The sequence below is a fragment of the Oncorhynchus keta genome, chromosome 5, assembly GCF_023373465.1.
Source record: "Oncorhynchus keta strain PuntledgeMale-10-30-2019 chromosome 5, Oket_V2, whole genome shotgun sequence".
Taxonomy (NCBI): Eukaryota; Metazoa; Chordata; class Actinopteri; order Salmoniformes; family Salmonidae; genus Oncorhynchus; species Oncorhynchus keta.
The window spans coordinates 25189467-25216227 of NC_068425.1; the positions used below are offsets into that span (position 1 = coordinate 25189467).

General features: G+C 45.5%; 1 protein-coding gene across 1 annotated transcript in view; it reads right to left on the reverse strand.

Moving 5' to 3' along the window:
• Positions 1–26761, reverse strand: part of LOC118370909 (tumor necrosis factor receptor superfamily member 16) — a 56974-nt gene that overhangs the window by 24791 nt on the left and 5422 nt on the right. Inside the window, exons 2-3 of the mRNA XM_052519261.1 lie at positions 25687–25849; positions 13204–13566 (exon numbers count right to left, since the gene is read on the reverse strand). Coding sequence (XP_052375221.1) covers positions 13204–13566; positions 25687–25849 — 526 coding nt within the window. The remainder of the gene's footprint in view (positions 1–13203; positions 13567–25686; positions 25850–26761) is intronic.

Genomic DNA, 26761 nt, shown 5'->3' on the forward strand with positions numbered 1-26761 from the left:
CACACTAAACCATGTGGCACAGACAGGGCTCACACACTAAACCATGTGGCACAGACCGGGCTCACACACTAAACCATGTGGCACAGACAGGGCTTACACACTAAACCATGTGGCACAGACAGGGCTCACACACTAAACCATGTGGCACAGACCGGGCTCACACACTAAACCATGTGGCACAGACAGGGCTCACACACTAAACCATGTGGCACAGACAGGGCTCACACGCTAAACCATGTGGCACAGACAGGGCTCACACGCTAAACCATGTGGCACAGACAGGGTTCACACACTAAACCATGTGGCACAGACAGGGTTCACACACTAAACCATGTGGCACAGACAGGGTTCACACACTAAACCATGTGGCACAGGGCTCACACGCTAAACCATGTGGCACAGACAGGGTTCACACGCTAAACCATGTGGCACAGACAGGGTTCACACACTAAACCATGTGGCACAGGGCTCACACACTAAACCATGTGGCACAGACAGGGCTCACACACTAAACCATGTGGCACAGACAGGGCTCACACACTAAACCATGTGGCACAGACAGGGTTCACACACTAAACCATGTGGCACAGACAGGGCTCACACACTAAACCATGTGGCACAGACAGGGCTCACACACTAAACCATGTGGCACAGACAGGGTTCACACACTAAACCATGTGGCACAGACAGGGTTCACACACTAAACCATGTGGCACAGACAGGGCTCACACACTAAACAATGTGGCACAGACAGGGCTCACACACTAAACAATGTGGCACAGACAGGGTTCACACACTAAACCATGTGGCACAGACCGTGCTCACACACTAAACAATGTGGCACAGACAGGGCTCACACACTAAACAATGTGGCACAGACAGGGCTCACACACTAAACCATGTGGCACAGACAGGGTTCACACACTAAACCATGTGGCACAGACAGGGCTCACACACTAAACCATGTGGCACAGACCGGGCTCACACACTAAACCATGTGGCACAGACAGGGCTCACACACTAAACCATGTGGCACAGACCGGGCTCACACACTAAATCATTTGGCACAGACAGGGCTCACACACTAAACCATGTGGCACAGACAGGGCTCACACACTAAACCATGTGGCACAGACAGGGCTCACACGCTAAACCATGTGGCACAGACCGGGCTCACACACTAAACCATGTGGCACAGACAGGGCTCACACGCTAAACCATGTGGCACAGACAGGGTTCACACGCTAAACCATGTGGCACAGACAGGGCTCACACACTAAACCATGTGGCACAGACAGGGCTCACACACTAAACCATGTGGCACAGACAGGGTTCACACACTAAACCATGTGGCACAGACAGGGCTCATACACTAAACAATGTGGCACAGACAGGGCTCACACACTAAACCATGTGGCACAGACAGGGCTCACACACTAAACAATGTGGCACAGACAGGGCTCACACACTAAACAATGTGGCACAGACAGGGCTCACACACTAAACCATGTGGCACAGACAGGGCTCACACACTAAACAATGTGGCACAGACAGGGCTCACACACTAAACCATGTGGCACAGACAGGGCTCACACACTAAACCATGTGGCACAGACAGGGTTCACACACTAAACCATGTGGCACAGACCGGGCTCACACACTAAACCATGTGGCACAGACAGGGCTCACACACTAAACCATGTGGCACAGACAGGGCTCACACACTAAACCATGTGGCACAGACCGGGCTCACACACTAAACCATGTGGCACAGACAGGGCTCACACACTAAACCATGTGGCACAGACAGGGCTCACACACTAAACCATGTGGCACAGACCGGGCTCACACACTAAACCATGTGGCACAGACAGGGCTCACACACTAAACCATGTGGCACAGACAGTGCTCACACGCTAAACCATGTGGCACAGACAGGGTTCACACGCTAAACCATGTGGCACAGACAGGGTTCACACACTAAACCATGTGGCACAGACAGGGTTCACACACTAAACCATGTGGCACAGGGCTCACACGCTAAACCATGTGGCACAGACAGGGCTCACACACTAAACCATGTGGCACAGACCGGGCTCACACACTAAACCATGTGGCACAGACAGGGCTCACACACTAAACCATGTGGCACAGACAGGGCTCACACACTAAACCATGTGGCACAGACAGGGCTCACACGCTAAACCATGTGGCACAGACCGGGCTCACACGCTAAACCATGTGGCACAGACAGGGTTCACACACTAAACCATGTGGCACAGATAGGGCTCACACACTAAACCATGTGGCACAGACAGGGCTCACACACTAAACCATGTGGCACAGACCGGGTTCACACACTAAACCATGTGGCACAGACAGGGCTCACACACTAAACCATGTGGCACAGACAGGGCTCACACACTAAACCATGTGGCACAGACAGGGCTCACACACTAAACCATGTGGCACAGACAGGGCTCACACACTAAACCATGTGGCATAGACAGGGCTCACACGCTAAACCATGTGGCACAGACAGGGTTCACACACTAAACCATGTGGCACAGACAGGGCTCACACACTAAACCATGTGGCACAGACAGGGCTCACACACTAAACCATGTGGCACAGACAGGGTTCACACACTAAACCATGTGGCACAGACAGGGCTCACACACTAAACCATGTGGCACAGACAGGGCTCACACACTAAACCATGTGGCACAGACAGGGTTCACACACTAAACCATGTGGCACAGACAGGGCTCACACACTAAACAATGTGGCACAGACAGGGCTCACACACTAAACCATGTGGCACAGACAGGGCTCACACACTAAACAATGTGGCACAGACAGGGCTCACACACTAAACAATGTGGCACAGACAGGGCTCACACACTAAACCATGTGGCACAGACAGGGCTCACACACTAAACAATGTGGCACAGACAGGGCTCACACACTAAACCATGTGGCACAGACAGGGCTCACACACTAAACCATGTGGCACAGACAGGGTTCACACACTAAACCATGTGGCACAGACCGGGCTCACACACTAAACCATGTGGCACAGACAGGGCTCACACACTAAACCATGTGGCACAGACAGGGCTCACACACTAAACCATGTGGCACAGACCGGGCTCACACACTAAACCATGTGGCACAGACAGGGCTCACACACTAAACCATGTGGCACAGACAGGGCTCACACACTAAACCATGTGGCACAGACCGGGCTCACACACTAAACCATGTGGCACAGACAGGGCTCACACACTAAACCATGTGGCACAGACAGGGCTCACACGCTAAACCATGTGGCACAGACAGGGTTCACACACTAAACCATGTGGCACAGTCAGGGTTCACACACTAAACCATGTGGCACAGACAGGGTTCACACACTAAACCATGTGGCACAGGGCTCACACGCTAAACCATGTGGCACAGACAGGGTTCACACGCTAAACCATGTGGCACAGACAGGGTTCACACACTAAACCATGTGGCACAGGGCTCACACACTAAACCATGTGGCACAGACAGGGCTCACACACTAAACCATGTGGCACAGACAGGGTTCACACACTAAACCATGTGGCACAGACCGGGCTCACACACTAAACCATGTGGCACAGACAGGGCTCACACACTAAACCATGTGGCACAGACAGGGCTCACACGCTAAACCATGTGGCACAGACAGGGTTCACACACTAAACCATGTGGCACAGACAGGGTTCACACACTAAACCATGTGGCACAGACAGGGTTCACACACTAAACCATGTGGCACAGGGCTCACACGCTAAACCATGTGGCACAGACAGGGTTCACACGCTAAACCATGTGGCACAGACAGGGTTCACACACTAAACCATGTGGCACAGGGCTCACACACTAAACCATGTGGCACAGGGCTCACACGCTAAACCATGTGGCACAGACAGGGTTCACACGCTAAACCATGTGGCACAGACAGGGTTCACACACTAAACCATGTGGCACAGGGCTCACACACTAAACCATGTGGCACAGACAGGGCTCACACACTAAACCATGTGGCACAGACAGGGTTCACACACTAAACCATGTGGCACAGACCGGGCTCACACACTAAACCATGTGGCACAGACAGGGCTCACACACTAAACCATGTGGCACAGACAGGGCTCACACGCTAAACCATGTGGCACAGACAGGGTTCACACACTAAACCATGTGGCACAGACAGGGTTCACACACTAAACCATGTGGCACAGACAGGGTTCACACACTAAACCATGTGGCACAGGGCTCACACGCTAAACCATGTGGCACAGACAGGGTTCACACGCTAAACCATGTGGCACAGACAGGGTTCACACACTAAACCATGTGGCACAGGGCTCACACACTAAACCATGTGGCACAGACAGGGCTCACACACTAACCATGTGGCACAGACAGGGCTCACACAATACAAGAATCCTCACTTGGTCGTGAGGATTGTTGATGGCACGTTCTATGGTATATTGGTGATCACACAATTGAATGTGCATCCCGCCACCTACTATGCTGGAGGGAAACAGGATTCCCCACAAAAATGAACAAACTATCCAAAAATAAATCAAATCAAATAAATTCAAACATTTTTGTTAAAATATAAAACAGATCTGATCCCTACACAGGCTCAAGGGGAACCTGGAAGGGCAGGTCTTCCGGCGCCAGCACCCCTTGAAAGTCTTCAGATTTAAAATCCTTAAGTCAGTTTGTCCAGTTTTCTAGACTTCTTTGAGACTTGTGCTGTATACCTCATAACTGTTGAAATGAATGCAACAAATTCCACCCTTTTAACACACAGGGTATATTTTGTCTGGCAGCAAACATTTACTACAGGCTGTGGTGTATCCAGTACCATATCTTCACTTATGCTGCTCAGTCAATACAATTCTGGTCTGACCAATCGGATTCCACGCTTCATGATTGCTTCGATCACGTGGACAGGGATATGTCCCGGATAGCCTCAGACAATAACATTGACGTATACGCTGACACGGTGAGCGAGTTTATTAGCAAATGCATCAGAGATGTCGTTCCCTCTCTGACCATTAAAACCTTCCCTAACCAAAAACCTTGGATTGATGGCAGCATTCGCACGAAACTGAAAGTTAATCATGGCAAGGTGACTGGAAACACGGCTGAATACAAACAGTGCAGATATTCTCTCCTCAAGGCAATCAAACAGGCAAAGCGTCAGTATAGAAACAAAGTAGAGTCGCATTTCAACGGCTCAAACACGAGGCGTACGTGGTAGGGTCTACAGTCAATCATGGATTACAAAAAGAAAACCAGCCCCGTCGCGGACACTGACGTCTTGCTCCCAGACAAACTAAACAACTTCTTTGCTCGCTTTGAGGACAATACAGTTCCACTGACACGGCCCTCTATCGAATCCTGTGGGCTCTCCTTCTCAGTGGCCAACGTGAGTAAAACATTTAAACGTGTTAACTCTCGCAAGGCTGCCGGCCCAGACAGCATCCCTCGCTGCGTCCTCAGAGCATGCGCAGACCAGCTGGCTGGTGTGTTTACAGACATATTCAATCAATCCCTATCCCAGTCTGTTGTCCCCACATAATTCAAGATGGCCACAATTGTTCCTGTTCCCAAGAAAGCTGAGGTAACTGAACCAAATGACTATCACCCCGTAGCACTCACTTCTGTCATCATGTAATTTTGCACGCCCAATTTTTCAGTGTTTGATTTGTTAAAAAAGTTTGAAATATCCAATAAATGTCGTTCCACTCCATGATTGTGTCCCACTTGTTGTCGATTCTTCACAAAAAAATACAGTTTTATATCTTTATGTTTGAAGCCTGAAATGTGGCAAAAGGTCGCAAAGTTCAAGGGGGCCGAATACTTTCGCACGGCACTGTACCTGCTCTCCAGGACACCTACAGCACCCGATGTCGCAGGAAGGCTAAAAAGATCATCAAGGACAACAACCACCCGAGCCACTGCCTGTCCACCATAACGCCATTTTAATCATGTTTACATACCCTACATTACTCATCTCATATGTATATACTGTATTCTACAACATCTACTGCATCTTGTCTATGCCGCACGCCATCGCTCACCCATATATTTATATGTAATATACTTATTCATCACTTTACATTTGTGTGTATTTGTGTGTATAAGGTAGTTGTTGTGAATTTGTTAGATTACTCGTTAGATTTTACTGCATAGTTGGAACTAGAAGCACAAGCGTTTCACTACACTTGCATCTGCTAACCATGTGTATGTGACCAATAACATTTGATTTGATGGGACTTGTTTTCTCAATTATTTTAATCGCCTCCTCATAGGAGATTTGATTGACAGCTCTAACTTTTGCCACCTCCCTCACCTTCACAGGGCACTCCAGGAACTCGGGATCATGATCCCCACCACAATTGCAACACCATGTTTCTACACAACATTCTTCAGAATACTCTGTTCGTCTACACACAGTTGAAACATGGTCAAATCCTTTAATATTCTTACACTGCAGTGGTTTGGGGACGAAAGCTTCCTACATAACCAAGCTTCACATGCGTAGGTATTTGCTCTTTATCAAAAAAACAACAGAATCGACAGACTTTCTTCTATTTCTCCATTCCCCCAGCGGTTCAGACGCCGGGCACCAACCACACCAGGAATTCTCTTCAGGTATTCAACCTGAACATCTGTCGTCGCCCCCTGAGATGACTCTTTTAACAGGTGCTCTACTCTGACGTTCAAAACATAAAACTTCTGTTGTCCGGATTCGTTTGAGTCCCACTGAAATCTTCCTCTGCTCTTCAGAAATACAATGAATCAAAATACGCCATTTTAGACACCTCAAACGGGTTTCCCACATATGCATCCTTACTCAACAAACGCATCCCAACAAGAAGCAATTCATTATCATTCACACACGTGTCCTCCACTCCAATTTGAGACAATTTCAACTACTGTTCTCCATTCAGAACATTCGTCTTCACCAAATTTGCTCGACGCGCTGCTTGATTCCAACTCAGCATCCACTTCAGCCATCTTCCCACACTCTAGTCGACACATTGAAATGAAAGTGGACATGTAAACGTTGCATCATCTACTCAGATGACAGATAAACCAACACATGTATTGACCCAAATTACTTATTGATATTGGTATGAGTGGGTCATGTTGTTTTATAGATCTACACAAGCTGCAGTTTGCTATTTAGAGTTGTTGAACTAGACTTTCCATTGCAACAATTATGTCATTTCATTTAACGTAGCTACAACACGCTTTGGCTCAAAGCAGCCTCATAAATGTTTTCAGTCAGACATTCATGCTTGCCACACAGAGTTGAAATGTCTAGCCAACATTTTGAATTGAATAACATTGCTTGTGCACTTCAGAGCTGTAACGATTTAACGTTTTGGTTAAAGGCAAGTATAAACGCATACTAGTAGTAGTCATCGTTCCTGCTGGAGAGTCTACACATTCTGGGTGAGGTGAAATAATGTCAACATCTCACTGGCTTCTTCTCTGGCGAGCTCTCATTGGCTATTGCTGATCACAGTTCTAAAAGCTTGTTGTTGCACATTTCACACTACAAGAGCATTGTAGATTTTGCGACGATAAAATCCAACATGTCTGAAAATATCGGGATGTCTGGGACTGCTCGAAGACTAGATCGGTAGCTCTCAGATTGCGTCTCTGACCTGTTCAAGTTAAATGAGCATTGGTGTCAGCCGCGCGCCCTGAGTAGGCAACGACATGGGGGTTTTGTATCAGATTTCAGGTACAGCTAAAATTGTGTAGTGTACACCCGGCATAACTCAATTCAACTGCTAATTAGCTGACTTTACACACTGTTAAGCTAAGTGAATTAAATGTCATCAGCTAGCAAACGTCCTATTAGCTAGCTATCTTGATATAATCATTGTTAATTAAAAACACAGTCTCCAAATGCCATGGAAGGGGGTGAAATTGAACCTCCAGCTGTCAGTAAAGGGAGAGTGTCAGCTGCTGGACAGGGCAGGTCATTTTGTGCCAGGACATTATGAAAAGATTGTCCAGTTCCAGTACCTAGAGGGGAAAAGTTTGAGGACAGCGAGATAATTACAACATAATATTCTGTACTGTGTAATTGAAGTATAATGAAGCCTGTATCTTTATAATGTTTTCTGTCTTCAGATATGGAATGCTGTGAAAGCCTGTTTGTGTCACACCCTGATCTGTTTCACCTGTCTTTGTGATGGTCTCCACCCCCCTCCAGGTGTCACCCATCTTCCCCATTATCCCCTGTGTATGTATACCTGTGTTCTCTGTTTGTCTGTTAGTAGTTTGTTTTGTTCATAAAACCTACCAGCATTTGTTCCGCTGCTCCTGCCTGTTTTCTTGCTCCTGTTTTCTAGTCCTTCCCGGTGTTGACCGTCCTGACCCTGAGACTGCCAGCCTTGACCCTGAGACTGCCTGCCTTGACCCTGAGACTGCCTGCCTTGACCCTGAGACTGCCTGCCTTGACCCTGAGACTGCCTGCCTTGACCCTGAGACTGCCTGCCTTGACCCTGAGACTGCCTGCCTTGACCCTGAGACTGCCTGCCTTGACCCTGAGACTGCCTGACGTTTTGTACCTTACCCCACCGTTCTGGATTATTGACCCTCATTAAAATGCTAATCAATTTATATTTTTTTTTACGTATGCTTTTCTGGATCTTTTTGTTGTTATTCTGTCTCTCACTGTTCAAATAAACCTACCATTAAAATTATAGACATGGCAAACGTACAAATCAGCAGGGGTATCAAATAATTTTTTCCTCACTGTATATGCCATGGGTCATTGTGGCTAGCTACTTCTTGTCCCTCATGCTAGCCTTTACAACCAAATATCACTTCAGAAATGTCAACATTTTAAATATTGACATGGCAGCATTGTAGACCATTTCTCCCCTCTTGCTGCAGATTGAACTGATCTAGAAATAACAGAGACATGCTGTTAAAACCTGCATGCTGTAAATGTTCTCAAATGTTTTGTCACCACTGCTTGTTTTGTAGATGTTGTCCTCATGCACTGTTGCTACTTGTATTTATTATTTATTTCACCTTTATTTAACCAGGTAGGCAAGTTGAGAACAACTTCTCATTTACAATTGCGACCTGGCCAAGATAAAGCAAAGCATTTCGACACATACAACAACACAGACTTACACATGGAGTAAAACAAACATACAGTCAATAATACAATAGAAAAATAAGTCTATATACAATGTGAGCAAATGAGGTGAGTTGGGAGGTAAAGGCAAAAAAAAGGCCATAGTGGCGAAGTAAATACAATATAGAAAGTAAAACACTGGAATGGTAGATTTGCAGTGGTAGAATGTGCGAAGTAGAAATAGAAATAATGGGGTGCAAAAGAGCCAAATAAATTATAGATGGGCTATGTACAGGTGCAGTAATCTGTGAGCTGCTCTGACAACTGGTGCTTAAAGCTAGTGAGGGAGATAAGTGTTTCCAGTTTCAGAGATTTTTGTAGTTCATTCCAGTCATTGGCAGCAGAGAACTGGAAGGAGAGGCGGCCGAAGGAGGAATTGGTTTTGGGGGTGACCAGAGAGTGAGCACCAGATTTGTCCTCATAGACCACCGGGGTGTCTTGGGAACAGAACAGTCATGGCAATGGTTTGATGGCGTCCACATGTTTCCGTGTGACCTTATGGGTGTATGACTGTGGCTCCTTTCACATGCCAGAGTCCCCCTGACACACCACACAGGGCAAGGTCACCCAGAGCCACCCCAAACTGCCACTACTGTCCCTAGCACTGTCTCTAGTCCTGTCCGTGGCCAGCGGAACACAACACATGGTCACAGAGAAGAAGAGCCCTGAGGTCAGAGGTGAGAGGCGCTCTGCTTGTGTGCTGTCGTTTTCTCCACTACTGGTGGTCCTCTATATGGTACAGCACAAGGCTGCATTGTACCCTACTATACATCACTCATAATAGAAGGCCTGACATAGATGTTCACTCACTGTATGAGGCACACATGGTGCGGTTTGACTGGATTTCTGCAGTCCATATGAATTGGGAAGGTTCTGGACTTGTTCATGTGACTTTGAATTGGGAAGGTTCTGGCCTAGTTCATGTGACTTTGAATTGGGAAGGTTCTGGACTTGTTCATGTGATTATGAATTGGGAAGGTTCTGGACTTGTTCATGTGATTATTAATTGGGACGGTTCTGGACTGGTTCATGTGATTATGAATTGGGAAGGTTCTGGACTGGTTCATGTGACTATGAATTGGGAAGGTTCTGGACTGGTTCATGTGACTATGAATTGGGAAGGTTCTGGACTGGTTCATGTGACTTTGAATTGGGAAGGTTCTGGACTCGTTCATGTGACTATGAATTGGGAAGGTTCTGGACTGGTTCATGTGGCTATGAATTGGGAAGGTTCTGGACTGGTTCATGTGATTATGAATTGGGAAGGTTCTGGACTTGTTCATGTGATTATGAATTGGGAACGTTCTGGACTGGTTCATGTGATTATGAATTGGGAAGGTTCTGGACTTGTTCATGTGATTATTAATTGGGATGGTTCTGGACTGGTTCATGTGATTATGAATTGGGAAGGTACTGGACTGGTTCATGTGACTATGAATTGGGAAGGTTCTGGACTGGTTCATGTGATTATGAATTGGGAAGGTTCTGGACTGGTTCATGTGATTATGAATTGGGAAGGTACTGGACTGGTTCATGTGACTATGAATTGGGAAGGTTCTGGACTTGTTCATGTGATTATTAATTGGGATGGTTCTGGACTGGTTCATGTGATTATGAATTGGGAAGGTACTGGACTGGTTCATGTGACTATGAATTGGGAAGGTTCTGGACTGGTTCATGTGACTATGAATTGGGAAGGTTCTGGACTGGTTCATGTGACTATGAATTGGGAAGGTTCTGGACTGGTTCATGTGATAATGAATTGGGAAGGTTCTGGACTTTTTCATGTGATTATTAATTGGGAAGGTTCTGGACTTGTTCATGTGATTATTAATTGGGATGGTTCTGGACTGGTTCATGTGATTATGAATTGGGAAGGTTCTGGACTGGTTCATGTGACTATGAATTGGGAAGGTTCTGGACTGGTTCATGTGATTATGAATTGGGAAGGTTCTGGACTGGTTCATGTGATTATGAATTGGGAAGGTTCTGGACTGGTTCATGTGATTATGGTGCTGGGACATGTCTTATTTTGTCCTCACTACCTTCTACTCTCTTGCTGTCTCTCTGTCTCTTTCGATCTCTTTCTATCTCTTTCTATCTCTTTGTCTCTCTCTCTCTCTCTCTCTCTCTCTCTCTCTCTCTCTCTCTCTCTCTCTCTCTCTCTCTCTCTCTCTCTTCTCTCATTTTAATCTCCCTCTCTCTGAATAGAGATGTCCCTGGCTGATCAGAAGCAGGTGTTTCTGCCTTTTTGAGAACCCAGAAACAGCTGTCAGTTTGCCTCCTAAATGACACGTTACTCACTATGTAGTGTACTACGTTTGACCAGGACACACCACAGGTTCTGGTTAAAAGCAATTCACTATATTGGGAATAGAGTGCTATTTTGGACATAGACTATGTGTGGGTGAGAGAGTGTTTCCTCCTCTCCTGATCTTTCCTCCTCTTTGGATCTTTTCTCAGTTTGTTTCACAACTAACTGAGAACTTCCAAGAGATGACAGAACATTAAAAGAAGAGCGATGTATATGGCCCCATCTGCCTGACAAGCATCTCCAGCACAGTGCAGCAGGTGTCCACGGATATCCCACTTGCATTTGAAATGTGGCATTTCTGGCCCAGGCAGCATCCAAGCCCAGCACACAAACCTCACCCAAGTCCCCCATCCAAAAAGTAACTAATCCTAGTAAGTGTGCAAGTTCCAAATTCCGAACCTAACATCCAAAACCATTACAGAAATCTTGTTTCCAAAACCCCAAATTAATGTCCATGATCCAAAACCAATATCAAGCCTTGTTTTTATCACTTTTACAAAACCTTGGAACATTCTAGTCCATCTGTACCAAATGCCATCTGGAGGTGGCATTAAGGACTTCTGTTATAAATTTGATCATTACCTTCATACAGTATATTTACTGGAACTCAAACCTGCTGGTCCCATAAACCTAACCCAGCATGTGGAGCCAACACATTACTATAAACCTAACCCAGCCTGTGGAGCCAACACATTACTATAAACCTAACCCAGCCTGTGGAGCCAACACATTACTATAAACCTAACCCAGCCTGTGGAGCCAACACATTACTATAAACCTAACCCAGCCTGTGGAGCCAACACATTACTATAAACCTAACCCAGCCTGTGGAGCCAACACATTACTATAAACCTAACCCAGCCTGTGGAGCCAACACATTACTATAAACCTAACCCAGCCTGTGGAGCCAACACATTACTATAAACCTAACCCAGCATGTGGAGCCAACACATTACTATAAACCTAACCCAGCCTGTGAAGCCAACACATTACTATAAACCTAACCCAGCCTGTGGAGCCAACACATTACTATAAACCTAACCCAGCATGTGGAGCCAACACATTACTATACACCTAACCCAGCCTGTGGAGCCAACACATTACTATAAACGTAACCCAGTCTGCTACCAAAGCAGGGAGCTCCATATCTTGCAGCCCTAGCAGCAGTGGACCTCCCAGAGGCTGGGCTTATTATTCACTGACATGGCTGATTTCATGCCACATCCACCCTACTGGATTGACAGCTTCCTGGGTATGTTCTCCAGTGCTGCAGCCTGCCCTGTAGTGCATCTGTGTTCACCGTGCCTGCAGAGGGAATACCTGGCCTCTAGTTAGAGCGTTTGGAGATTATGCACTGTCTCTGTGTTGACACTCCACCACTTCTTGACCTCTGTAACCGCTGTTCTGTTTTTTCTGCAGTCTGACAATTTGGCCTGCATGGCCCTCTGACCCTGACTGTAGAACAGACACATGTGGAAGTCACCCCTGTTGACCTCCTAAATTCACATGAGAAAGAAAACATTGTGATAGAGACATACAGGCCTTTACTATACGACCCTGATAGGACAGGAGGGCAAAGATTACCATAAGTTCCCAGACGTTACTGCTACTGGCTAGCTTGCAGGTTGTGTGTGTGTATGTTGCTGTGAGTGTGCGTTGGTTCTCTTACTATGGCAGAGGGAGTCGCTGATGGGGGTGCAGGCGCTCAGCTCCACCTCGATGCCCTCATCACATATGGTGCAGGGCAGGCAGGGGTCCAGGGAGCTGTCCCGGTCAGAGTAGGTGTCGTCTATACAGTCCTCACACACCGTGTCGTGGTTGTGCTCGCAGTGTGCCAACACGCCCTGGCCTGCCGGGCACACCGTGCAGGGCTCACAGCGCCCAGACACCTCATTCAGGTAGTAGTTGTAGTCACACACGCAGATGGCATTGTTGGAGTCGGTGCAGGGCGTCTGCATGCGCATCAGGCCTGTACACATGGTGCAGGGGATACAGGTGTCTGTGTGGCTGTAGGTCTCTGAGTAGGTCTCACCTGGAGGAGAAGAAAGAAGAGGGGGATAGAGAACAATGAAGGGAGGATGAGACAGAGGAGAGAGGGGGATGGAGGGAGGAGAGAGAGACAGTCAGTCTAATGACATGAATCATGTTTACTGCTGCTGTGTTCATCGAGAGGGGACACACAGTGATCCAGTGGGCTCTGGATGATTAGTGTTCTGAAGGAGTCTGAAGCCCACCGTGCTCATTACTAGATTGATCTCTATGTGGACTGTACCGACTGTACTGTAATGATATAGCTCTCTACTGCTCTGAACAGAAGATGAGATGGCCTGTATTCAAAGTTAATCAAGCTGGGGTTTGGCACAAATGATCACTGATTATTTGATGCTTGGCCACTCTTCGTCATTTTAAAGTATGTTTCAAACTATTTCTGAAAAGAATACATACGTCTAACAATATTGAGATGTATAAACGTAGCGCACGCCATACGCATGTTTCCCATTGTAAATCAGACTTGTCATGAAACTGTGCGTGTGTGAACAAGCATTATAACTCCGCCAGGAAAACGCCCTCCATTCACCTGACTATAACACCCTTCAACACACTTTATTTGTTGTATGATGTGGAACTATTGGAATTAGACCATGGTACGGCAGTTTCTAAAAGAAAGAGCAATGGCCAATTTGATCACATTTCTGTAGAGGTGTGGGCAGAATGTTTTAGTCTTTTACAGTGACTTTTTCAAACTAAATATGCATGCTGTGTCACGCCCTGACCTCAGAGAGCCTTTTTATGTCTCTATTTGTTTAAGTCAGGTTGTGATTTCGGTGGGCATTCTAGTTTTCTATTTATTTTTTGGCCAGGTAGGGTTCCCAATCAGAGGCAGCTGTCTATCGCTGTCTCTGATTGGGAATCATACTTAGGCAGCCTGTTTTCCACCCTAGTTTGTGGGATTTTGTTTTCGCATAGTTGCTGTGGAGCCTGCAGAAATGTACATGTGTTTGTATTTTGTTGTTTTTTGGTGACATTTGAAAATAAAGTCAAATGTACGTCTACCACGCTGCACCTTGGCCTCCTTCTAACGACAGTAACATGCTGCCTATACCGAGTGCCAAACACTTTATTGATTGTATATTCAAAAATGTTTTAATTAAAATGCAACAGCCCACACTTCTTTGCAAAAGACTAATTGTTTTGATTATCAATAGATGATTGTGTTTCTTCAGTATCTCCTGCCTTGGGTCTCTGAGAAGTCGCACTCCTATCGCACAGCAATACTGTAGACGAAACCCATACTGGCAAGTCTTTTACACAAGCTACTGATATATTTACTGTGTAGGAAGAATGTATTAATATTTTTCAGTAATTTATACAGTATCTGGCTGTAAAGGACAGTAATTTATGCAGTATCTGGCTGTAAAGGGCAGTAATTTATGCTGTATCTGGCTGTAAAGGGCAGTAATTTATGCTGTATCTGGCTGTAAAGGGCAGTAATTTATGATGTATCTGGCTGTAAAGGGCAGTAATTTATGCTGTATCTGTCTGTAAAGGACAGTAATTTATGCTGTATCTGGCTGTAAAGGGCAGTAATTTATGCTGTATCTGGCTGTAAAGGGCAGTAATTTATGCTGTATCTGGCTGGAAAGGGCAGTAATTTATGCTGTATCTGGCTGTAAAGGGCAGTAATTTATGCTGTATCTGGCTGTAAAGGGCAGTAATTTATGCTGTATCTGGCTGTAAAGGGCAGTAATTTATGCTGTACCTGTCTGTAAAGGGCATTAATTTATGCAGTATCTGGCTGTAAAGGGCAGTAATTTATGCTGTATCTGGCTGTAAATTGCAGTAATTTATGCTGTATCTGGCTGGAAAGGGCAGTAATTTATGCTGTATCTGGCTGTAAAGGGCAGTAATTTATGCTGTATCTGGCTGTAAAGGACAGTAATTTATGCAGTATCTGGCTGTAAAGGGCAGTAATTTCTGCTGTATCTGGCTGTAAAGGGCAGTAATTTATGCTGTATCTGTCTGTAAAGGACAGTAATTTATGCTGTATCTGGCTGTAAAGGGCAGTAATTTATGCTGTATCTGGCTGTAAAGGGCAGTAATTTATGCTGTATCTGGCTGTAAAGGGCAGTAATTTATGCTGTATCTGTCTGTAAAGGACAGTCATTTATGCTGTATCTGGCTGTAAAGGGCAGTAATTTATGCTGTATCTGGCTGTAAAGGGCAGTAATTTATGCTGTATCTGTCTGTAAAGGACAGTAATTTATGCTGTATCTGTCTGTAAAGGGCAGTAATTTATGCTGTATCTGTCTGTAAAGGGCAGTAATTTATGCTGTATCTGGCTGTAAAGGGCAGTAATTTATGCTGTATCTGTCTGTAAAGGACAGTCATTTATGTTGTATCTGGCTGTAAAGGACAGTAATTTATGCTTTATCTGGCTGTAAAGGACAGTAATTTATGTTGTATCTGGCTGTAAAGGACAGTGACACTTTCTGACAGAGAAAACAGTGGCCAATTGTTGTGGACTTGTCAACAATGTTTTGATTTCAAGTACAAAAATAAAACACATTGAGTTTCGTTCTTCTCACTAACAGAAAATGGTTGCATCTTGTTATTATGTTTTTATGAATAAGCGTGTCCTCATATCCCCCATTTGCACAACATACTTACTTGCCTGCTTGCAATACAATACTACAACTAACAGAAAATGTGCGTGGAGGAAAGCACATTCTCAAGCCAAGTTCACTTTTTATAAATTACTACTTTTGCGTCCAAACTGGCGCACGCATGTTTTGTGGTATATTTTGTCGCTACGCAATGTTTATAAAGGAGGTCCCCTGATGACTATTTGCTGAGACAGTTGTAGTTGTCTTTATGAAGTTGCATTTGTAGAATGTGCTCTTCAGGAATGTTGGTGCTAGAAGTTGAGCCATGAAGGTGTTGACCCCAAACTGGGTTATTCTCATGCTGAGAGTTCTTAGCGGTACAAAGTCATCCATTAATATTGCATGTTCTTATAGAATGTTTTCAGATATAATTGGAACCCTGCTGAATTATTCATAGAGTCTGTTATTTTCGTGGCTGTAGGAGATGAGAGTGACGTTTGGCGGGAGAGGAGGAGAGGGAGGATGAGGGAAGAGATGAGGATAAGAGAGGAGAGGGTGGAGAGGAGAGGATAAGAGAGGAGAGGAGAGGATAAGAGAGGAGAGGGGAAGACAGTGGAGAGGAGGAGGAGAGGATAAGAGAGGAGAGGAGGAGACGGTGGAGAGGAGGAGAGGATAAGAGAGGAGAGGAGGAGACGGTGGAGAGGAGAGGATAAGAGAGGAGAGGAGGAGACGGTGGAGAGGAGAGGATAAGAGAGGAGAGGAGGAGACGGTGGAGAGGAGGAGAGGATAAGAGAGGAGAGGAGGAGACGGTGGAGAGGAGGAGAGGATAAGAGAGGAGAGGAGGAGACGGTGGAGAGGAGAGGATAAGAGAGGAGAGGGGAAGACGGTGGAGAGGAGGAGAGGATAAGAGAGGAGAGGAGGAGACGGTGGAGAGGAGGAGGAGAGGATAAGAGAGGAGAGGGGAAGACGGTGGAGAGGAGAGGATAAGAGAGGAGAGGGGAAGACGGTGGAGAGGAGGAGGAGAGGATAAGAGAAGAGGAGACGGTGGAGAGGAGGAGGAGAGGATAAGAGAGGAGAGGAGGAGACGGTGGAGAGGAGGAGGAGAGGATAAGAGAAGAGGAGACAGTGGAGAGGAGGAGAGGATAAGAGAAGAGGAGACGGTGGAGAGGAGGAGAGGATAAGAGAAGAGGAGACGGTGGAGAGGAGGAGGAGAGGATAAGAGAGGAGAGGAGGAGACGGTGGAGAGGAGGAGGAGAGGATAAGAGAAGAGGAGACGGTGGAGAGGAGGAGGAGAGGATAAGAGAGGAGAGGAGGAGACGGTGGAGAGGAGGAGGAGAGGATAAGAGAAGAGGAGACGGTGGAGAGGAGGAGAGGATAAGAGAAGAGGAGACGGTGGAGAGGAGGAGGAGAGGATAAGAGAGGAGAGGGGAAGACGGTGGAGAGGAGAGGATAAGAGAAGAGGAGACGGTGGAGAGGAGGGGCAGGCTGGTTTGAATAATAGAACACCGGGTTCCCCACCGGATATAGGGTTCCCCAAATCCCTCTGTACTCCTGTGTGATGCTCTTCTAAATGGGGAACAGGAGAGAGGAGGCATCTTCTGCAATCTATTCAATGTAGAACTTAAGAGGCTTCCCTTGCTATTAGAAACAGCAAGTGATGTGTGTGTGTGTGTGTGTGTGTGTGTGCGTGCGTGCGTGCGTGCGTGCGTGCGTGCGTGCGTGCGTGTCAGCAGTGAGAAGTGTTGGATGGCAGTTGTTGTGTTCAGTAAGAGAGAGAGAGAGAGCGTATTGCTGGTGTGAAAAGCCCTGCAGCAATGTCCCAGCACTTGCCTTGCCTTGTAAACTCCTCCAGCATGTAAACACAAGCACAGGCTGAGCCTAATATCTCTAACACCTTGTAAACAGCAGCACAGCTTACTACCTGACAACACAGGGTGTCATCTCCCTTACTTTAAACACACTGGAAACAGAGGATGTGAGAGGTAACGGCATTGAAACATTAGTGGAGGATAAACAGAACAGGATTGGATAAAACAGGCTCATACTGTGACAACAGGATTGGATAAAACAGGCTCATACTGTGACAACAGGATTGGATAAAACAGGCTCATACTGTGACAACAGGATTGGATAAAACAGGCTCATACTGTGAGAACAGGATTGGATAAAACAGGCTCATACTGTGACAACAGGATTGGATAAAACAGGCTCATACTGTGACAACAGGATTGGATAAAACAGGCTCATACTGTGACAACAGGATTGGATAAAACAGGCTCATACTGTGACAACAGGATTGGATAAAACAGGCTCATACTGTGACAACAGGATTGGATACAACAGGCACATACTGTGACAACAGGATTGGATAAAACAGGCTCATACTGTGACAACAGGATTGGATAAAACAGGCTCATACTGTGACAACAGGATTGGATACAACAGGCTCATACTGTGACAACAGGATTGGATAAAACAGGCTCATACTGTGACAACAGGATTGGATAAAACAGGCTCATACTGTGACAACAGGATTGGATAAAACAGGCTCATACTGTGACAACAGGATTGGATAAAACAGGCTCATACTGTGACAACAGGATTGGATAAAACAGGCTCATACTGTGACAACAGGATTGGATAAAACAGGCTCATACTGTGACAACAGGATTGGATAAAACAGGCTCATACTGTGACAACAGGATTGGATAAAACAGGCTCATACTGTGACAACAGGATTGGATAAAACAGGCTCATACTGTGACAACAGGATTGGATAAAACAGGCTCATACTGTGACAACAGGATTGGATAAAACAGGCTCATACTGTGACAACAGGATTGGATAAAACAGGCTCATACTGTGAGAACAGGATTGGATAAAACAGGCTCATACTGTGACAACAGGATTGGATAAAACAGGCTCATACTGTGACAACAGGATTGGATAAAACAGGCTCATACTGTGACAACGGGATTGGATAAAACAGGCTCATACTGTGACAACAGGATTGGATAAAACAGGCTCATACTGTGAGAACAGGATTGGATAAAACAGGCTCATACTGTGACAACGGGATTGGATAAAACAGGCTCATACTGTGACAACAGGATTGGATAAAACAGGCTCATACTGTGACAACAGGATTGGATAAAACAGGCTGATACTGTGACAACGGGATTGGATAAAACAGGCTCATACTGTGACAACAGGATTGGATAAAACAGGCTCATACTGTGACAACAGGATTGGATAAAACAGGCTCATACTGTGACAACAGGATTGGATAAAACAGGCTCATACTGTGACAACGGGATTGGATAAAACAGGCTCATACTGTGACAACAGGATTGGATAAAACAGGCTCATACTGTGACAACGGGATTGGATAAAACAGGCTCATACTGTGACAACGGGATTGGATAAAACAGGCTCATACTGTGACAACAGGATTGGATAAAACAGGCTCATACTGTGACAACAGGATTGGATAAAACAGGCTCATACTGTGACAACGGGATTGGATAAAACAGGCTCATACTGTGACAACAGGATTGGATAAAACAGGCTCATACTGTGACAACGGGATTGGATAAAACAGGCTCATACTGTGACAACAGGATTGGATAAAACAGGCTCATACTGTGACAACAGGATTGGATAAAACAGGCTCATACTGTGACAACAGGATTGGATACAACAGGATGTTGGAAACAGGAGTTTCCTACACCAACCATTTGACACAGTGAAAAACACAGTGAAAAACATTGACGATGGTCCAAAATTGGATGATCCAAACATGACAATATGTTACAGACCATCAAATAGTAAATATAAATGCATATGTTTCATAAGAATCAGGGAACATGTGACAGGGCAATGGAGAGACCTGAGGTTGAGCTCCCTCCACTGACAGGTGGTAGCCCTGGTCCAGTGTTATTTTTCTCTTACATGATCCTCGTGGTTCCTCTCAACCTGACCACCCTCCTCTAGATATCTAGCAGTATGATCCTCATGGTTCCTCTCAACCTGACCACCCTCCTCTAGATATCTAGCAGTATGATCCTCATGGTTCCTCTCAACCTTACCACCCTCCTCGAAATATCTAGCAGTATGATCCTCATGGTTCCTCTCAACCTGACCACCCTCCTCTAGTTATCTAGCAGTATGATCCTCATGGTTCCTCTCAACCTGACCACCCTCCTCTAAATATCTAGCAGTATGATCCTCATGGTTCCTCTCAACCTGACCACCCTCCTCTAGATATCTAGCAGTATGATCCTCATGGTTCCTCTCAACCTGACTGCCCTCCTCTAAATATCTAGCAGTATGATCCTCATGGTTCCTGTCAACCTGACCACCCTCCTCTAGATATCTAGCAGTATGATCCTCATGGTTCCTCTCAACCTGACCACCCTCCTCTAGATATCTAGCAGTATGATCCTCATGGTTCCTCTCAACCTGACCACCCTCCTCTAGATATCTAGCAGTATGATCCTCATGGTTCCTCTCAACCTGACCACCCTCCTCTAGATATCTAGCAGTATGATCCTCATGGTTCCTCTCAACCTGACCACCCTCCTCTAAATATCTAGCAGTATGATCCTCATGGTTCCTCTCAACCTGACCACCCTCCTCTAGATATCTAGCAGTATGATCCTCATGGTTCCTCTCAACCTGACCACCCTCCTCTAGATATCTAGCAGTATGATCCTCATGGTTCCTCTCAACCTGACCACCCTCCTCTAAATATCTAGCAGTATGATCCTCATTGTTCCTCTCAACCTGACCACCCTCCTCTAGATATCTAGCAGTATGATCCTCATGGTTCCTCTCAACCTGACCACCCTCCTCTAGATATCTAGCAGTATGATCCTCATGGTTCCTCTCAACCTGACCACCCTCCTCTAAATATCTAGCAGTATGATCCTCATGGTTCCTGTCAACCTGACTGCCCTCCTCTAGATATCTAGCAGTATGATCCTCATGGTTCCTCTCAACCTGACCACCCTCCTCTAGATATCTAGCAGTATGATCCTCATGGTTCCTGTCAACCTGACAACCCTCCTCTAGATATCTAGCAGTATGATCCTCATGGTTCCTCTCAACCTGACTGCCCTCCTCTAGATATCTAGCAGTATGATCCTCATGGTTCCTCTCAACCTGACTGCCCTCCTCTAGATATCTAGCAGTATGATCCTCATGGTTCCTGTCAACCTGACCACCCTCCTCTAGATATCTAGCAGTATGATCCTCATGGTTCCTCTCAACCTGACTGCCCTCCTCTAGATATCTAACAGTATGATCCTCATGGTTCCTCTCAACCTGACCACCCTCCTCTAGATATCTAACAGTATGATCCTCATGGTTCCTCTCAACCTGACCACCCTCCTCTAGATATCTAGCAGTATGATCCTCATGGTTCCTCTCAACCTGACTGCCCTCCTCTAGATATCTAGCAGTATGATCCTCATGGTTCCTGTCAACCTGACCACCCTCCTCTAGATATCTAGCAGTATGATCCTCATGGTTCCTCTCAACCTGACTGCCCTCCTCTAGATATCTAACAGTATGATCCTCATGGTTCCTCTCAACCTGACCACCCTCCTCTAGATATCTAACAGTATGATCCTCATGGTTCCTCTCAACCTGACCACCCTCCTCTAGATATCTAACAGTATGATCCTGTCAGCAGTTAGTGATTGAAGGCTGAGGGATGTAGTGTAAATGTGCCAATTCAGCCTGAGAAGGCTCCTCCTCTCACATCCAAGTGTTTCGACCCCATTAGATTAGCATCATTAATAATGCAGGTCTGGACATCCTTAAGTTTCTCCTGTGTCCATCCTCTTTCATCTTCTCCATTGTCAGCACTATCCTGCTGTGTTCTTCTAGGGGACTGTGGCCAATGGCCATTTCCCCACTAATGTCAGACAGCTTTCCTTCCTTAACTCTTTTCTCTCTTTCTGCTATGCTAACATAACATACTGACCTTTCACTGGCTCTTGTTTCTCTTTAGGGCTATACGTTAAACGTTCTGAAACCTGCATGCCGGTTTCTATTTGTCTTTTAAAACTTGAAACATTTATTTAACAGTGTGTAATTATCGCCATGCTTCAGGTGTCTGCTTGGCTCGACCCCAAGGTTTACAACATCTGTTTAGGGTATTATTAACGTTCCTATAATGCTATTATTAGGATGTTTAAAAGAGAAGTCATATCTGGTGACAGTTATGTTATCCCTCATTAGCTCACCTAGTGCTGTTGTGGGATCAGTGGAGTAATGCAGTAATTTCCGCTGTAGGAGCCACAGAGGACTCTCAAACTAATTTCTACTCATTCCCCCATTAACCACTGATCCACAATCAGTCAGTCCTCTTGTACACACTCCATTGACGAAGGAAGCTGTGGTTCTCCTCTCTCTATGTCCTTCTCTGTCTCTCTCTCTTTCCCCCTCTCTCTCTCTAAATCCCCAACTGAACCCCATTCAGTCAGAGGACTTTCTAAACGCTTCATTGACTGGCCTTTTCTCTCTCCATCCCCACTGATCCCCAGTTAGTTTCAGCCCCCTTTGTGATGCTTCACTGAGAAGCAGCTCTGGATGTGCTGTGTCCCATGACAGGCAGAGAGAGAGAGAAAGTGGAAAGGACTGATAAATATTTTAGCGGTGCTGACGTTGGCAGGCGTCTAGACCTGAAAGGATAGGGCAATGAGGAGGGGAGGTGTTAGCAGGACAGGAAGTAGAGTATCCAGAGAGGAAGAAGAGGTAAATAAAGATGCACCCATATTTACCATGAAACAGGAAATGGATGCTCTGAATGTTTTTTCACCTTTTAAAATATTAATACCTGCGCTTTATGAAATACTGCTTCTATCTACGGATATAGCTTTTGTTATTCAGGTAAAGGTCCGTGTTTTCAGCCACTGACATCCATTTATAACACTCTCAGGCCCTATTTTTGTTAGTGTTTCAGGGATGCATCAAGCACAATAAGATTTTATTTGGACTAACAAAAATGGACAGGAAGAGAACAATTGTAAATTGACTCAAATTGTCACAAACTAATGCAATTCTGCTAAATTGTGGAATGTTTACCACATTATTGATACCATGTCTGTATCGTGGCTCACGATAATAGTTTTCTAGGGCTTCCCGAGTGCAGCGGTCTAAGGCACTGCATCTCAGTACTAGAGGTGTCACTACAGATCCGGATTCGTTCCCGGGCTGTGTAGCAGCTGGCCGCGACCGGGAGACCCATGAGGTGCAGCTGGCTTCCGGGTTAAGCGAGCAGTGTGTCAAGAAGCAGTGCGGCTTGGTGGCGTCGTGTTCCTGAGGACGCATGGCTCTCGACCTTCACCTCCGTACAGGAGTGTCAGCGATGGGACAACACTGACAACATTGTTTTCTGCATCCCTGTGTAGGATATCAAATGGACGTGGCGCACTGGTATAATTGGTCTGTTTAAATGTGTAAAGATGCAGTCATATAGCACGATGCAAGATGAATGGGCAGACCCTGCTCTTTGGTGCCTGATGCTCCCTCAGACCAGTTTTTGTCCCCGTTACAGCCGATGAGTCACATAAAGACTGGTAGGGGATGAGAGTGGAGCGCTCTGTAGTGGTTTATTATTTCCCATGAAAAGAAGTGACAGCATTTATACATTTTAATTTAGGGCAGGCTTCAGTCAAACCTTAGAATACAAGTCCATATTAGGACGTCCCTGCTGCTTTTGCAGAGAAGCCAAGCGGCTCCAGTTTCCTGCTGTAATCCATCACTTTGTGTAATTTGCTAATAATAATGATTAATTAGTCTCCATTCCTCATCCCCTCCTCTTCCATTTCCATTTCACCTCCCTTCCAGTTGTTCTTTTACCTCTCCATGTACACTGTCTGGTTGGCTGTTCCCCAACTGACCAGCTGCTGTGGATGAGACTTTGATCTTAAACTGCCAAGCTCCAGGAATGTTTGGAGGTTACATTAAATAATATGGGCATACCATGTCTTTACACATTGTTGGGCAGCAGTTCACAGGCATCCCAGGCCAGTGTTGTGTCTGTAGGAGCTTGTTATGGTAATACTATATCAAGCAGCAACACAGGCCATCTTCTGACTAAATTACTTAATTGATCTAATTTTAGACCTCGTCTGTTCTGTGTCCTGCTCAAATCGTGTTGGAAGACACTGGCATTCCTGGGATTTGTAAAGGACCTCAACTGAAGAATACTTTGTCTGTGAATTGTCACAGTTATGAAAGAAGATCCTATTTGTACGACTCAGTCAATAGAGTAGACCTGAACCCAGTCATGAGTCACAATGCACTCTGACATTCTGCTCATCCACCACAACCATGCAGTGACCTTTGAGAACTACATTTTTACTTATAGAAGTGCTGTAGAATCCAGCTGACTCTCTCTCTCTCTCTCTGGATTCTATTTCTATGCTACGCAGTGACCTTTGAGAACTACATTTTGACTTATAGAAGTGCTGTAGAATCCAGCTGACTCTCTCTCTCTCTCTCTGGATTCTATTTCTATGCTACGCAGTGACCTTTGAGAACTACACTTTAACTTCTACTATGCATCTTAGCTACTGTAAAGGACAACAACAGAAAGAGAGAGAAAGAGAGGGAGAATGGTGAAACAAACCCTCAGAAGAAGTGCATATGTATGTTTTTGCATAAAGGCTCTTCCTCTCTGTAGGACGTTGTTGCACAACATTGGTACCTCTCCCGTCCCGTTTTATCCTCCCTCTGAATCAAAGGGTTTCAGCCTGAGTTGTAAGTGAACACATTTGGTCCCACTTACAGCCGTCAAACATAGGAATCCCTGCCTGTTTCTAGAGAACACTTTGTTAGTAAAGCAGGGACAGAAGGATTTTTTAAAGTTATGTGCAAATTGGACAGTAACATTTTTGTTCAGGCTTTTTTCTGTTTTGATTGGATGGTTTTAGACGGTGGGGTATTAATGTGTAAATTGCCGTTGATGGTGTAAATGAGTGCATATAAGGTGAATTGTATAGTTCAGGGATTTTTCTGCCATTGAAATCATTGAGGTGGCTAAGTCCAAACAGTGTAAGAAAAAAGTTCTAATATACTGTATATGTACTTTTTTAAATACATTTTCGGGATATAAAAACACTTTCAGTGTGTACTTAAATGACTAAAACCAGACATAAAGTGTGTAAAAAAGATAATGGACCTATATATTTCTTGATAAGATAAACATTGAGAACTAACAATCCCCCAAATAAAAACTAGACAGTCAGGGAGAATTGAAAATTCTAAAAACAATGAATTTACCATTATAGATGTTGTTATTGTGTTTGAGCAAAAGAACACAACATTAGCCATTCTTTACCCCGCCAAGATGGGGGCTTCTAAAATGATGACGTGCCGACGGGCTAACCGCGCCCACAACATAAACCCCTTTTTGATCCCGAAGAAAACCTCTAGTTGTGCACCTGAAAATATCTGTGTGTTCGTGCCTGTGTGCATGTGCATAATACAGTATGCCTGTATAGATGTGTGCTTGTACATTTGAAGGATGAACTCACTGTCTAGGCACTGGGCACAGACGGTCTGGTTGGCACCACACCTCCTCACCACCCCCTCTCCAGGTGGGCACACCTCGCAGCACTCTCCACCCTTGGTGTACTGGCCTGAGTCACAGGGCACCTGCACCGCCCGCTCCGTCTTAGAAGCCACCAACACCCCAACCTGCCACAGACAGAGGAACAGACAGAAGGGTGTTAAAGCAGAGGTCACCCATAATACTGGCTCATTTTTATTTTTTTAAATTTTATTTTTTACCTTTATTTAACCAGGCAAGTCAGTTAAGAACATATTCTTATTTTCAATGACGGTGGGTCTGTTCAGGGGCAGAACGACAGATTTGTACCTTGTCAGCTCAGGGGTTTGAACTCGCAACCTTCCGGTTACTAGTCCAACGCTCTAATCACTAGGCAAGCTGCCGCCCCTCATAGAGGGGAACGCAAAAAAGGCAAAAATGACAGCCAGGTGCGTATTACAATCATGTTCCTAATCTAACCTCGTATCATGATTCGCAATAAATCGTTTTGTCTACATCTAAATCAGAGACTAATTCTTCTACAGAGCAGTACATTGTCCCATCCTCAGAGAGCCTTTAAAGGCACATAAAGGCAAGCCTCAAGGTGCTCACCCATGACTGGTCCAAGTAACACCTATAAACATATGTGCCTAATGCACAACCTCATGTTGCACTTCAATATATCCTCCCCATACACACACACACACACACACACACCCATGCATGCACACACTCGTGCACACACACACACTTCCCCCCAGAATTCCTGTTCCGATCATCCATGTCCAGCCCACTGCCCTTCGCACTGAAGCTGTCAGTCTGCAGGGTGTTTACAAAGACTCCTGAACCCATTCATTTATAAGGAGAAGATCTACCTTTGTTTTTCTAATACTTGATTTGTGTTTTCTTCACCATAGGGGTTACTCTCCTCCTTATTTATTCGCTTGTAGTGCAAGTGTTAGTTGAATACTGCTGGCTGGAGCATACTGCAAGTCCAGGCGGGACTGTTTCGGGAAGTAAAGCATTTGAGCAGCTTAACTTTTTCTTTAAGGCCAAGACAA